Raw genomic sequence first — 16,042 nt, forward strand, 5'->3', positions numbered from 1 at the left:
TGTTCATTTGTTTGATGTCTCTCTCATTTCTAGTGGAATGTTCGTCTTGTTCATTTGTTTGATGTCTCTCTCATTTCTAGTGGAATGTTCGTCTTGTTCATTTCTTTGATGTCTCTCTCATTTCTAATTTTTAACCATACCACACACAACACCATTGACTTTCTCTCTCTCTCTCTCTCTCTCTCTCTCTCTCTCTCTCTCTCTTTATATATATATATATATATATATATTAAAAAGTTACTAACCAATAATTTCTACTATGGTTGCCATTCACGAACTACCATTGATGTCCTTCCTCAATATGGACATCGGTGGCGCTACTATCGTATCGTGACAGGAATAATGTTTTGTTTACTCGTGCCTTTGAAGACTAAAATACTTCCTAATCTATCTACTGATACTACAGTAACATCATGGGTACATGGAAAAGAAAGACGTTTTTGTTTCTTCCATATTTACATTTACTCTTGTATGTGGCCCAACTTTTTTGTTAGAGATAGCATCTGAGGAGCTGTTCATGCAATACATTTTATATTTATGGTTTATAGTTGTGACTTGGTAAGTTTCAGTACTTTGGTTTCTTCAAAAAGTAGGTCTGGTGGAAGCGATGGATACTGTTAGAGAAAAGTGAAAAACAACAGCTCCTGGGACACTGTTGCAAAAACTTACCACCTTAGTAGGAAAACGAGTTGCATGCGCCGTTGTGCACGCAACTTACATAGGCCTTAAAGGAGGGGGTCGTGGTATTTTGGTGATTTTTAAAAAAAATGTCTTATATAGTCTTTTTAATTTTTTTAAAATTTTTGCCTTCATCTTTGAACAAAAGGTGACTAAGGACCATCATTTTGGCCCTTTTCTCCTTTCTTTTCCCCCAAAATCTGGTCTCTCCATCTTCCCGATCGGAAGAATACGTCGTTGAATATATATATATATATATATATATGAACACCAATATCTTTTCAGAAATTCAAAGGAAAACGGATCTCCATTTTCCACACTAGGTTATTTTGATATTTCGTTGGATTAGGATATTTCTGTGTTCGGCCTCACATGATCCTCCCCCACAGTAGAGTTTGGAAATGTCTACTGCTTGTCATGGACGCCATTGTTTATCTACTCGTACTCATGGAACGACTAAACCCACACAGTCAAGCATAGGCTTGAGGAGCCAGCCTCGGCGTCGCCACGGCTTTGACCGGCACCGCCTTCTGCAGCGCAAGTCCGAAGGTCTCCGCCATGTCGACCCTCTCGCCGTCCGGCATCTTCCACTCAAAGGCATGCACGAGTGATCCCAGAATGTACTCGACCATCAGGATTCCCATTCGGGTGCCGGCACAGATCCTCCGGCCCGCACCGAAGGGGATGAGCTCGAAGTCGTTTCCACGGGGCTCGATCTTGCTCAGCTCCGGGGTCAAGAACCGGTCCGGGTAGAACTCAAGAGGCTTGTCCCAAACGTTTGGGTCCCTGCCCATGCCCCAAATGTTGACCATGAGCCTAGTGTTCTTGGGGATGTAAAAGCCGTCGACCTCACAGGGCTGGGTGGCCACGCGAGGTAGGTTCAGAGGGGTGGAAGGGTGCTTTCTGAAGGTCTCCTTGCATATGGCTTGGAAGTAGGGGAGCCGGCGTATGTCCGATTCCTCCAGTCTCCTCTCCCTGCCGATCACGCTATCCATTTCCGCCTGAGCTCGCCTGAGGATCGCCGGATTATAGAGCAACTCAGCCATCGCCCACTCTATTATGCTGGAAGATGTGTCCGTCCCTGCCGCGAACAGGTTCTGCAACAGCAATTCAAAAAAGCCGACGTTCAACAACTTCGACCACAATGTCGGTGTCGTTTGACTGCTCACACCCTTATTTACGAAACATTAAATTGAAATAAAAAATGCTCTGACTCTTCCACCCACCCACCCATTACGTGGTGTTCCACCGTCACCATTATCTTAAATCTAGGTGATAGATTGATAAATACGAAACCACCTCCGTAGGGACAAAAATCAGATCTCTTAAATTTATGTTAAAAAATGTCTTAACAAAATGTAAACCTTTAATAAACACTAATTTTATGTAAATCATGTTTTAGTTAAAGGGATTGATCTTTCTACTGTTAAAATTTGGTTGCTATAAGAGAAGTTCATTTCTTTTATTATTAAAAAACATTATCAAAGAAAGAAAATGACTAAGGTAAGATTATAACCTAATATATATTTTTCATGAAATCACAATTTTAAGACCATATATATAAGATAAGATTGCAAAAAAAAAAAAACTTTAATAATTAATTTTAGTGGGTCTCGTTTTTTGTTCCTTACTCATGTGGTCTATGATTTCTTCTACCAAGGCCCAAATGGTCTGCTACAAATATGATTTTTACTACCAAAGCTTGACGTTATTGAATGCGTCTCATGATAACAATTGTTATATTATCGTGCTCCCTCATTTTTACTACTCAGTTTAACCTTCTGCAACCACAGCAAGCAGTACCCGAACATGCTGATATATCTTCTCTTTCCATACTTCAACATGTTCGAACCTGCAACTAGGGGGTAGCAGGAGAGTGCAGGCATTTAAAGATGTAGCTATTGCCTATCTTTTGCAGACGGAGAGCACGGCTGGCTTGCTATTTACCAGCAATAATGCCTTGATGTTGGTCATCGTGAGCTTCTCACCGTCGCCACCACCTTCAACAAAAAAACACAGTATACATGTCAAAGACTTATTGATTTGAAGGTTGAACTACAGCAAGTAGATGTTGGTACCTTTGACTTCATTGTCCGTTCGATACTGCATCACGGCGTCGAGCATGTCGGGCTTTCCCTTTCTCTCTTCTCGCGTGGCCTCGTGCTCCTCTATCATCCTCCTGATCAGGGCGTCCCACTTAAGGTGCACCCTCTTCATGGCGCCCTCGATACCCTGCAGGTCCATCCACGCGATGGAGGGGATGAAATCCCCCACGTTGAACAGCCCCGCCAACGTCATCAGCTCCACCACCATGACTTTAAACTCGCTCGACTCGCTCCCACCGCTCTCGAACACCCTCTTGCTCAGCATCACCATCCCCATCATGTTCGCGATCCCGTAAGACAGCATTTCCGGCACGTCCACCGCCTCCCCCCGGCGGGCGTGGTCCTGCACCGTCCTGAACATGTGCACCATCTCCGCCCGCCGCACTGCCGCCCAGTCGTCGAGTGCCTTGCCGCCGAGCATGTGGAGGTTGCTCAGCTTTCGCAGCAGCTTCCACCTGGGGCCGTAGTCGGCGAAGACGAGGTCCTCCGCGTTGTACGCCATGTGGGTGGCGCCGGCGTTGGGAGGTCTGTCGGTGAAGGTGGTGTCGAGGGTCTTGAGGAAAGCCTTGGCGGCAGCGGGGCTGGAGGCCACCACCATGGCGCTGGTGCCCAGCTTCAGGTACATGACTGGGCCGTACACCTTGGCCAGCTCGAAAAGGGAGACATGGGGCATGCGTCCCAGTAATGGCAGGCAACCTATGAAGGGCCAACCCTTCGGTCCAGGAGGCAATGGCCGGCGGCCGGATACCGCCCGGAGGAGGTAGGAGAGAAAGAGGCGGGTTACCAGGAAGAGGACTATTCCTGCGATTACGTCGCGAAGGGAGAGAGGTGTGGAAGACGCTAGCGGAGCACCCATCTCTCTGTCGCTCTCCTCTGTGGGGCTTTGAATTAACGAGAGTGGGATGTCAAGTGGACTGAAATGTTAATGTATATAAACAACATGAAGAATTGGACGGCTGAGATGAGCATTCTGCAGAGATTTGCCGGTGAGCAACTGAGGGGATTGGGTCCGACGACTCCGACCTAACCCCCTGCTTCTTGCTTGTAGCTGGTGACGACAGTCGTCACCTTCACGGCGCTCATAATTTAAACAGTAGCATTGAAAAGGTGGCTACCCAGAGTTGTTTATCTCATTCTTTTGACCCTTTTACTTGAACAGTACCCTGTACGATCGGGCTCGCGCTGGATAAGTTTTTTTTAAAAAATTTGTTATGTTTTTTTATATGTTTTTATATAAATATATTCAACATATATATTTAAAAAAAAAACACACACAAACCATACCGGCTCGATCTGATGCCCATTTCTATTCATCCCTCGTAATAGATGCCGTTGTCTCAACTTTTCATTTTTACGGCACTTCAACTTTGTGGTGGATCGTCGATAGCCCCTCGTTTGTAGCAGAGAGACTTTCCCCTCAAAACATTAAAACAATACTGGTCATCTGCAACTTTCACTTAATTCCATTGAACCAACTCCCTATTAATACTTGTCATCTACAAACCTTTACTTAATTCCATTTGGACCAACCCCCTTCTACATTATCATCATCTTTCCTCTCCAAAATACTCCAACTCCCTTTTTTCTTTATCACTTATCTATTGCCTTTGGTGCACACTTACTTTTGTATTATAATAGAATATATATAATATTATATATATATAATTTTAAGAAACTAGTGTGAACAGTTACTTGTAATGACCCACATATGACAAAGAAACTTTGAGAAACTGATGTGAACAGTTGCCTATACTGACTCACTTTTGACTCCACCATATTTTTTAGAGAAGATACTTAGTATTGGGAAGATGTTACTATTCTATGAATTTTTCTTAAAAATATATTTTATCCTCAATTAGGTGGCCAAGTGAGGTTCAAAAAACCCAAGTATGGCCAAGACCCAACTCGATGGCCTTGTTTCTGGCAACCTTTCCGTCCTCCTTTTTATGGCCATAACATTTCAATTCAAGTGGAATCTTGTCAAAATTTAGTACACAACTGTGAAATGAAGCACACAAAATCTCAGCAGAGAAAAGCTTTTAAAAAATAATTGTAATTTAATGTTACAATTTGGTTATGTTTTAATTTTTTTGTTATGTTTTTTATATATTTATATAAATATTTTTAACATATATATATTTTTAAAAATTTTAAAACATAAACCAAAATGATTTGACCTGATGCCCATCCCTACTCATCCCCCAAAATACACATCTTTGTCTCAAGTTATCACTTTCACGGCGCTTCAACTTGCAAAGTTGGTGGCCCCTCATTTATGACATAAAGAATTTGCCCTCGACCCTAGTCATCTACCAACCATTACTTAATCCCCCAACCCCCTTCTAGATTCTTTCATCTTGAAAATACTCCATCCCTCTCTTTTCTCCGGTGCTTATCAATTGCCTTTGGTGCACAATCACCTCCAGATTATAATCAAATATATATAATATTAAATATAAATTATCAAACTTAAATGGAACTCACTCGAGCCAGTCCAACAACTTATCATGTTGTTGAAAGGTTTAATTGAGCACTGTAACGGATGTCATTGAACCAAATGTTTAGTGTCTGAAAAAAAGAAAAGGAGAAGGATAAAATATCCCAACTTTTTTGTTTTTGTGTTTTCTGCCACAACTGTTCAACCTTTTGTATTGACAGTGTGGTTGTGGGAATATTTTTTCTGGAAGAGAAGAGAAGAAAAACAAGAGCAAATAGCTGTCTTCCAAAGCTTTTGTTTCCATTGACAGCCACCTAAACCACATGAATAAACAATCATGTACGTATATAAGGGAAGTGAGGACGGTAAAATCATAATTTTAAGAAGAGCCATGACCCACTCATACTTTGAAGATTTAAAGTTTACATGTGTAAATTTTTCAAAAAAAAATATGTCGGCCATTGTAGGAATTTTCGTACACCCTCTCATATTTTCAAAATTTAAAATTTCTCATGCGTAAGAAATTCTGAAAAAATATATTTGCCCCTTTCGACAGTTGGTCCCTCGAGAAATTTTAAACTACGTTGGTCGAGCTTGACTGTTGCCTACAGTTCAATTCTTCAAGTTGGTGCAATTTCTATGTATTACAAACAATGACAATACACAAAACATCCCTGGAATTAAAGGGTATACAATAAAACCACACACACAGGTCCTTAGGTGAAACCCTTCAAATGTATCGTACGCTTTGATCTCCCATCATGCAGGTGTTTGTTATTTTTATAATTAAAAAAATTGTTACAATATTAAAAAATAAAATAAATGAAAACAACACAAAAACTACTACCAGCCATCGATCACATGGAAACACCACTGCAAATTCAGCTGATTAGTTAAATCGGGCCGGACAGCCAAGCCTGGTTAGGTTAGATTAAAATTTTATATATTTAATATAAAATAATATATTAAATATAATAAAATATTATCATTATATATAAAAAAACTATAAAATATATATTAAAAATATTAACGAACTGAACCAGGCTTATCGAGCCCACCCGGCCGGCCTGAATAAGTTGACTCGTGCCTTACCCGAATCGAGCCAAATATAGGATACCCGCCAGCGGGCCCGTTCGGCGCAGTACCCAAACTTTTCATGAGTCAAAGCACCTGCAGTGGGCGGCGAACACTGCTGCATTTTTATTATACATCTTTTTAAGAAGCCTCATCCATTTCTCTTGGCTGCGTAACTCCGCGAACAGTTGAGTTGCATACTCTAGAAGATGTTACTATTCCATGAATTGTGTTAAAAAAATTGTCCTTTAAAAGTTTATCCTCAATTTGGCGGCCAAGTAAAGTTCAAAGAATCCACGCGCCGAGACGCCTTGTTTCTGGCCACCTTCACATGTCAGTCCTCCTTTTTATGATCATAACTTTTCAATTCAAGTTCAATCTTGTGAAAATTTAGTCCACAACAACTGTGAAATGAAACCCACAAAATCTCAAGAGAAAGCTTTGTGTGAGGAGGGCTTCGTGGAGGTGATATAGAGCAGCCCCGAGACCTCGGTCATTGTCTCATATCAATCCCCTTTTCAGAGGTTTGATTTGATGAAAACTCACAGCAAATTAAACTAAACAGCCAACATGGCCCATCTTATCCCGACGGACATACCCCCGTGGAAAATGCCGGCATCATGGAGACACTGGAAACGCTGACGACCGGCTTCGCGGCCCCCCTTATCTTGAAATAACATGCACCAGCTCTCGGTGAACCACGCGACTGTACAAGGGCATCGGCCGGTGCAGCTCATTTCCTGCAGGGCACGCCGGTTCACCGGCCAAGGCTGCGGCGTGCTGGGTACCACGCCCAGCAGAAAGCAAGCGGGATGATGGCAACGTGACGTTGAGTGCTTTCAAAACGCCTTCAAAGCCAACGCATGCATGATTGACTAAAAAAAGTCCTTAAGCGAAGCTTTACGAGTGACAGACAACTCACAAAACTTGCTTTTTTTGCAAGTTCCCTAACGCTTCGCTTTGCACACAACTAGAAGACAGCAAGTGCAGACTAGGCTCTTGCAAAATGGGAAGACTACACGTGCTGCTCTTCCCATTTCCTGTGCAGGGCCATGTCAAGCCACTCAGGGAGTTGGCCCATTGCCTGGCAGAGGAAGGCTTCATGGTCACCTTTGTCAATTCCAATTTCATTCACTCCAGCATAGTGATGTCGCTGCCAGAGAAGTTCACCAGCGAGTACAGTGGGAGGATACGCTTGGTATCCATACCGGACGGTGTGGGCTCTCAGGAAGATGGATGGAACTTCAAAGAAACGTCGAAACGCCATCCTCCATGTCATGCCCTGGTTCTTAGAAGAGCTCATTCTGAAGATCAACGAGGACGAAAAGGAAAAGATGTCGTTCATGATAGTTGATGGCTTGATCGGTGCTCTTCTAAGCGTTGCAGTGAAGCTAGAAATCAAGAGGGCAGGCTTCCGCTTGGTTATTAGCCATCGTCAAAAAATTCCTTTGTTGCTTGCCACTGGAACCATAGATGAAAACGGTACATTGAATCTGTCTGCTCTTTATCTTGTTTCAGTTTAAATCTACTCTTTTTGACGAATAAGTTTATTAAGTTTTAAATGTAAAGCTTGTACGAGAGAACAATCGAGTTGCGGTTTCCAAATGTAAGATATGTGTAGGACAACGAATTGAATTGCATTTGTAGGCCAGAAAGTTTAGGCTGCTGCTTATCATTATTGCTATTCTTTCCCGAGTTCTGAACTCTCTTCCAGCAAGTGAAGACGTTTCAAACACATCCTTTCTCTGCCAGAAAATCAAAACTCTGGTAACCTGCAAAATCAGAAAAAAAAAAGGTTCTCTGTTTCTTAACATTGTAATTTTAGGGCTAGGCTGCAAAATTTGTGCACAAGTATTACTTGGGCTTGTACTTAGATATCTACCAAACTTCGAAATTTGTATATATGTTTCTGTGGAGAAAATCTTATCTAACTAAAGATTTAGGGGATAAAAGAGATAGGACCTATGACCTTAGGATATGTTTTGGGAAAAAGCTTCAAATTTCTTTTTCAAGAGGAAATTCATAGGATGAGACATATGCGATCATTTCTTATGAATCACAACTAATTTGACTTTAGTGACAGACAGTATATTGCATTTTTTCTGTGCACGCTTGACATGTTTGCTGGCTTCTTTCTCAATCACAGTGTTAACATCTTTTCATCTTCTTTTACGGCCAAATATTAATGTGGACGAACCCAAGAGTCGAATTTTACTTTTCTTTCTCAATTGAGAAACCGCCGACAGATTTTTAGTATTATTTTCTTGGCATGTGTTGGGGTGAAGATAAATTATTCTTCGTTGCATGTCCTGCATGCAGGTTGTATTATTTAATTGTTTTAAAAGCCTTGCCCGCAAGGTTTCTGTTCCGGTGATTTGGCAGAGGCACGTGTGAACACCAATGTGGGTGCAAGTTCACACCAATCTCGGTGCAAGTTCACTGAAATCGATGTAAAATTCATATGAACCCGAACGTGAGGCCACATGAGGATCAGAAATCGACATTGTTGGTAGGTTTCTATGAACCCGAACAGATTCAAAGTACCAAGGATGTTATTGTTTTCTTCTGTAAAGAAAAGCCATTTCAACAGTCTCATGCATGAAATCTGTTAGCCAAAATTCAAATGGAAGCTTTAGCTGTAGGTAACACATAGTTTACCTTTACTGCTCTTTTTAATTAGACTTTCGTCCCTGTCTGTCGCATGGGATTTTCATTGATTGATTTCAAACTCCAATCCTTGCTATAGCATCATGGTGATGATCAGAGGTTTCCATCAATTCCTGCTACAGGAACTATGCTCGCTGCATTAAGTTCGAACAGGATCTTTTATGAAGCCGATAGAATTTTGGATTCAATACAAATATCGCAGCTTTAACTTGGATTCGGATACGCAATTGACCAACTTACCATATTCTTCAAGGTGCATAGGACCTGAATCCGATCATGAATTGGGTTGGCAATGGGACCCTTCCAGCTTGTCATTCCTATCTCAATTCACATGGTTCTGTGCCGATGTTACCACACAGACAAGGAAACATCCCATCAAGAATTTTGTCGTCACATAAGATCATCATCTCCAAACAAATCTTTCCCAACTTTTCATAACACTATTTGCAACGTAAATTTACGACAGCATATAAATGTGCTGTCGTTTATGGCAGGACTTCGTGTCATATTTTTGTGGAAGACACATTAGGGTTCCTTTAAAACATATAATTAATGGAGGTATGGTTTGTCTGTCTTCGTGGACTAAGAGCCACTGGTTATATGCATCATGCTCGTGCACAAATTTGTTTTGGGTTCAAAATGACCAAAACAGAAATAAAAAAAATAACTATATAAGACAATTTTTTTAAAAAAAAAAACCAAAATACCACACCCCTTAAAGTACAAAAAGACATTTTAAAAAAAAAAAAAAAACTACCAAAATACCACACTCCTTAAAGTAAAGAGACTATATAAGACATTTTTTCTAAAAAAAAAAAAATACCATTTCTTTTAAGGCCTCTCTAAGTTGAGTGCCCAACAGCGCATGCAACTCGTTCTCTCCTACTAAGGTAGTAGGTTTTGCAAGAAGTGTCCCACGAGCTCTTGTTTTTCACTTTTCTCTAACAGTATCCACCGCTTCCACCAGACCTACTTTTTGAAGAAACCAAAGTATTGAAACTTCCTAAGTCACAACTATAAACCATAATTTCAAAATGTATCCCAGGATCCCGTTAAAATAAAAATATATTTTTAAATATAAAATAATAAATAATTCATTTACACTATTGCAGCATCATAAACAGATCCGGGCCGACGGATGTCAATTTAATTTGTTTTTTTAATAACAAAATTTTAAATTGTTAACCATCCGATAACATTTAAACATACACATATATAACACACAGGAAAACTTTGAAAAAGGACTTGTGATTCTCTTTCAAGAGTTTCGAAAAGACGTGAAAAAAGCCACACAAAGAAAGATGTCTGTTCCAACCGCCGGTCTTAAGCACGTTGGATAAGAATCAAAAGTTGAAGAAAAAAAACATGGAAAGGCAAAAGAAAGCTGTCTGTCTCAACCGCCGGCCTCAAACATGTTCGTTAAGAAGCCCTGAATGAGTCCCGCGACAGGTAGATGCAGCAATTATTAATGTTAATGATGCATCTTATGCGGCTACAAGCTTCCAGACGGCATGTTTTACCAACCAGTTTCTCTCGCACACTTCAATCACTTGTGTGAGAGGTTTTATTGATTTCTAAAAGAATACACACTTTGGAAGGTTCACCCGTTTCCTTATTTTTAAGATCACAATTGCTGTCAATGTCTTAACGATTTTCTTGGTTACACATTTGATCAACCATATCGGCAACTGTTTTGGCCGCCCCAGTGGCGATCGTTATCTTCAATAGAGAACCAATTGATGTCCTTACTGTATGGGAAAAATTTTATTACTCTAGTATCTATCGAAACCTCATTTTATTACTGTGGTAAAATTTCTCTTGTTGAGGCACAGTGAAAGGCTTATAAATAACCTGCATTTTTTGTAGGTGGGCAGGTTAGATTTGATTCAACCGTGTTGGTTACTGACAAAAAAAAAAATTTGACATAGAAATTAAACCAAAAAAGAGTCGTCGATCAAACAAAAATGATGCGGAAAAACATGTTTAGAGATAAAGAATTTCCAGTCGCTAGCGAGAGAGAGGAGGCTGCCTTTTTCCCCCATTTGGGCTTTCGTTTTTTGTGTGGAATTAATTCCTTTGTCTGAGAAAATTCTCCAGTTTCTTTACAGGGAGAAATCGCCGATTTATTTTACATGTGGTTAACGTACATGGAAATTAATGTACTTGTTTCAGTCGTCCAACGGTGCATTAACTCATGTCAAAGGGAATGATTCACTACAGAACTAACCCATGGAAAGCCAATGCATTCAGCCACCTTCTCATAATATTATTGTTTGTCTTAAAGAGTAATGGGAAGTCCTCAAGGCCCTACACACACACACATACATACTTATACTCAAGGAACGACTAAACCCTCACAGTCAAGCATAGGCTTGAGGAGCCAACCTCGGCGTCGCCATGGCTTTGACCGCCACCGACTTCTGCAGCGCAATTCCAAAGGTCTCCGCCATGTCGACCTTCCCGCCGTCCGGCATCTTCCAGTCAAAGGCATGCACGAGTGAGCCCAGAATGTACTCCACCATCACGATTCCCATTCGGGTGCCGGCACAGATCCTCCGGCCCGCGCCGAAGGGGATGAGCTCGAAGTCGTTTCCACGGGGCTCGATCTTGCTCAGTTCCGGGGTCAAGAACCGGTCCGGGTTGAACTCAAGAGGCTTGTCCCAAACGTTGGGGTCCCTGCCCATGCCCCAAATGTTGACCATGAGCCTGGTGTTCTTGGGGATGTAGAAGCCGTTCACCTCACAGGGCTGGGTGGCCACGCGGGGTAGGTTCAGAGGGGTGGAAGGGTGCTTTCTGAAGGTCTCCTTGCATATGGCCTGGAAGTAGGGGAGCCGGCGTATGTCCGATTCCTCCAGTCTCCTCTCCCTGCCGATCACGCTGTCCATTTCCGCCTGAGCTCGCCTGAGGATCGCCGGACTGTAGAGCAACTCAGCCATCGCCCACTCTATTATGCTGGAAGATGTGTCCGTCCCTGCCGCGAACAGGTTCTGCAACAGCAATTCAAAAAAGCCGACGTTCAACAACTTCGACCACAATGTCGGTGCCGTTTGACTGCTCACACCCTTATTTACGAAACATTAAATTGAAATAAAAAATGCTCTGACTCTTCCACCCACCCACCCATTACGTGGTGTTCCACCGTCACCATTATCTTAAATCTAGGTGATAGATTGATAAATACGAAACCACCTCCGTAGGGGACAAAAATCAGATCTCTTAAATTTATGTTAAAAAATGTCTTAACAAAATGTAAACCTTTAATAAACACTAATTTTATGTAAATCATGTTTTAGTTAAAGGGATTGATCTTTCTACTGTTAAAATTTGGTTGCTATAAGAGAAGTTCATTTCTTTTATTATTAAAAAACATTATCAAAGAAAGAAAATGACTAAGGTAAGATTATAACCTAATATATATTTTTCATGAAATCACAATTTTAAGACCATATATATAAGATAAGATTGCAAAAAAAAAAAAAAACTTTAATAATTAATTTTAGTGGGTCTCGTTTTTTGTTCCTTACTCATGTGGTCTATGATTTCTTCTACCAAGGCCCAAATGGTCTGTTACAAATATGATTTTTACTACCAAAGCTTGACGTTATTGAATGCGTCTCATGATAACAATTGTTATATTATCGTGCTCCCTCATTTTTACTATTCAGTAAGATCAGTTTAACCTCCTGCAACTATAGCAAGCAGTACCCGAACATGGTGAAATATCATCTCTTTGCATACTTCAACATGTTCGAACCTGCAACTAGGGGCTAGCAGGAGAGTGCAGGCATTAAAAGATGTAGCTATTGCCTATCTTTTGCAGACGGAGAGCACGGCTGGCTTGCTATTTACCAGCAATAATGCCTTGATGTTGGTCATCGTGAGCTTCTCACCGTCGCCACCACCTTCAACAAAAAAACACAGTATACATGTCAAAGACTTATTGATTTGAAGGTTGAACTACAGCAAGTAGATGTTGGTACCTTTGACTTCATTGTCCGTTCGATACTGCATCACGGCGTCGAGCATGTCGGGCTTTCCCTTTCTCTCTTCTCGCGTGGCCTCGTGCTCCTCTATCATCCTCCTGATCAGGGCGTCCCACTTAAGGTGCACCCTCTTCATGGCGCCCTCGATACCCTGCAGGTCCATCCACGCGATGGAGGGGATGAAGTCCCCCACGTTGAACAGCCCCGCCAACGTCATCAGCTCCACCACCATGACTTTAAACTCGCTCGACTCGCTCCCACCGCTCTCGAACACCCTCTTGCTCAGCATCACCATCCCCATCATGTTCGCGATCCCGTAAGACAGCAGCTCCGGCACGTCCACCGCCTCCCCCCGGCGGGCGTGGTCCTGCACCGTCCTGAACATGTGCACCATCTCCGCCCGCCGCACTGCCGCCCAGTCGTCGAGGGCCTTGCCGCCGAGCATGTGGAGGTTGCTCAGCTTGCGCAGCAGCTTCCACCTGGGCCCGTAGTCGGCGAAGACGAGGTCCTCCGCGTTGTACGCCATGTGGGTGGCGCCGGCGTTAGGAGGCCTGTTGGTGAAGGTGGTGTCGAGGGTCTTGAGGAAAGCCTTGGCGGCGGCAGGGCTGGAGGCCACGACCATGGCGCTGGTGCCCAGCTTCAGGTACATGACGGGGCCGTACACCTTGGCCAGCTCGAAAAGGGAGACATGGGGCATGCGTCCCAGTAATGGCAGGCAACCTATGAAGGGCCAACCCTTCGGTCCCGGAGGCAATGGCCGGCGGCCGGATACCGCCCGGAGGAGGTAGGAGAGAAAGAGGCGGGTTACCAGGAAGAGGACTATTCCTGCGATTACGTCGCGAAGGGAGAGAGATGTGGAAGACGCTAGCAGAGCACCCATCACTCTCTCGCTCTCTACTGTGGGGCTTTGAATTAATGAGAGTGGGATGTGAAGTGGTCTGGAACGTTGATGTATATAAACAATATGAACAAGTGGAGGCTGAGATGAGCAGTCAAAGAGCTGCCGAGATTTACCGGTGAGCACGTGAGAGGGTTGGTTCCGACCTAACCCCTTCCTTCTTGCTTGTCTGTTGACGACAGTCATCACCTTCACGGCGCTCGCCATTAAAAAAAATGGCTACCTAGAGTTGTTTATCTCATTCTTTTGTTCGATTTACTTGATCTATCAATCTAATCATATGATCATTTTTTGTGGTGGAATTTACCGACCGACGTATAACATGGATCTAGCGAGTAGTTTTTAGGTTCAATCCTTAGCCGACCGAGGAAGATCAAAGATCTAGCGCACAAGCTGTGTAATGTCCGGTTTTCTCTTTGACGCAACTTCCTTTTTTTCTACACGAAAAAATCACAATGGGTGTGATGGACTTTGTTAAAGTAAAACCCCACACTAGTACCCGGAGTTGTATTATATTATATGTTAGGGATTGGGCCAACTAGTTAGGCTAACCTTAGTTATATTATATGTTAATCCGTCACCACCTCTGCTTAAAAATTTGTGCATCAAAAAGTGTAATGATCAGAGTACCCCTGGTGAGTAAAAAAAGAGAAGTAAAAACTTTCATGTGTACAAGAAAAAAGCACTTAAAAAATTAAAAGTTTTAAAAAATACATTAAAAAACTCTCCAAAATACTCCAACTCCCTCTTTTCTCCAGTGCTTATCTATCACACTTTTGGATTACAATAAAATATATATAATATTATATATATGTATATACAATATTAAATATAAATTTCTCGAACTCAGTCGGGTTGAATGGAACCCACTCAAGACCGTCGTGCTGTCCTGGCTCTCAATTTTTGGGCACCAATGTGTCCAAGCTAAGGCAAGGGCCATGGTTTCCTCTTTAGATTTAAAAAAGGAAAAGAAAAATATAGTTATAATTTTTAAAATTTTATTTTAATACATTAAAAAAAATTACATTTTAACTTGTGTTAAAATTTTAAGACTATAATCCAATGTTTCCTACCAAAAACAACCAACCCCACGCTTAAAAAACTGGTATGAATATGTTGCCCTTTTCGACAGTTGGTCCCTCGACCGTTTACACCCTCAATGCAAAACATATTTTGCTCCACACTGGTTGAAATTCAGATGCAACAGTCGCATAGCTATGTGAAACTATCGAGGCATTGCATAACTCCGCTGGCCTGCAACTGGATTGAAATGTTGATGTATATAAACAATATGAACAAGTGGAAGGCTGAGATGAGCAGTCAAAGAGCCGCCGAGATTTACCGGTGAGCACGTGAGAGGGTTGGTTCCGACCTAACCCCATCCTTCCTGGTACCACTAGTCTTAGCATAAGATCAGTTCTTGGCGGCGTCGTCTTATGAAAGATAAGATCGTTCGAGATGGTGGAATTCAATTGAATGAAGGTTGTTTTTGGATGAACAGATTCTGCAGCGATGGTGCCCATGTAGTGATATTTATTAATGAACAGTTGGTCTTTTCAGGTAGATAAAACACGGCATCTCGAGCTCCGTCGAATCCAAGAAAGCTGAAGCCTCATCATCCGGTCGGGCTCGAGCTAGATCGGTTTTTTAAAATTTTTATTATGTTTTTTATATAAATATATTTAACATATATAATTTTAACCTTTTTAAAACATAAACTGGACTGGCTTCATGTCAAGTTGTTATACTTTAACTTACACGTCCCTCATTTGCAGGTCGTCTACCAACCTTTTAATTAATCACGTTGGACCAACCCCCTTGTATATTATAAGATCTTTCATCGTCTTTAAACGGAATTACTTTTGCATGATACGTAATCAACTATATTAAGCATGGTGCCAAAAATGTATAGCTGTTTTAATTTCTTCGCTTGCCTTTTCTTCATGCAAGTCGATTGTGTAAACAGTCTATTTTTAGTATTTAGAGTAACCTTCTAGATTTCCAACTCCATCAACTTTTTTTTTTTTTGGTTCTACACGGAAAAATCACAATGGGACTGAAGGACTTTGCGAAGGTAAAACCGCACACTGGTACCCGGAGCTTATGTCTGCTTCCACTTTACAGTCGTTAATGGTTGGGCTAACCTTAGTTATATGTGAATCCGTTTATATGCACCACCTCTGCATAAAAAATTGTGAAT

At 41.8% G+C, this 16,042-nt stretch overlaps 2 protein-coding genes across 2 annotated transcripts; both read right to left on the reverse strand.

Annotated features, from left to right (window-relative positions):
• Positions 1 to 1,133: 1,133 nt before the first annotated feature.
• LOC116264369 (flavonoid 3',5'-hydroxylase 2-like) lies at positions 1,134 to 3,654 on the reverse strand. Its single transcript, XM_031644529.1, has 3 exons — positions 2,757 to 3,654; positions 2,626 to 2,678; positions 1,134 to 1,775 (listed from the first exon to the last, which is right to left on the reverse strand). The coding sequence occupies exons 1-3, from the start codon at positions 3,637 to 3,639 to the stop codon at positions 1,149 to 1,151; spliced, it is 1,563 nt and encodes a 520-aa protein (XP_031500389.1). The 5' UTR covers positions 3,640 to 3,654; the 3' UTR covers positions 1,134 to 1,148.
• Positions 3,655 to 11,184: 7,530 nt separating this feature from the next.
• Positions 11,185 to 13,875, reverse strand: LOC116264364 (flavonoid 3',5'-hydroxylase 1-like). The gene is made up of 3 exons (XM_031644517.2): positions 12,942 to 13,875; positions 12,811 to 12,863; positions 11,185 to 11,948 (listed from the first exon to the last, which is right to left on the reverse strand). The coding sequence occupies exons 1-3, from the start codon at positions 13,822 to 13,824 to the stop codon at positions 11,322 to 11,324; spliced, it is 1,563 nt and encodes a 520-aa protein (XP_031500377.1). The 5' UTR covers positions 13,825 to 13,875; the 3' UTR covers positions 11,185 to 11,321.
• Positions 13,876 to 16,042: the final 2,167 nt, after the last annotated feature.

This window comes from Nymphaea colorata, chromosome 1 (genome assembly GCF_008831285.2).
Source record: "Nymphaea colorata isolate Beijing-Zhang1983 chromosome 1, ASM883128v2, whole genome shotgun sequence".
NCBI classification, from domain to species: Eukaryota; Viridiplantae; Streptophyta; class Magnoliopsida; order Nymphaeales; family Nymphaeaceae; genus Nymphaea; species Nymphaea colorata.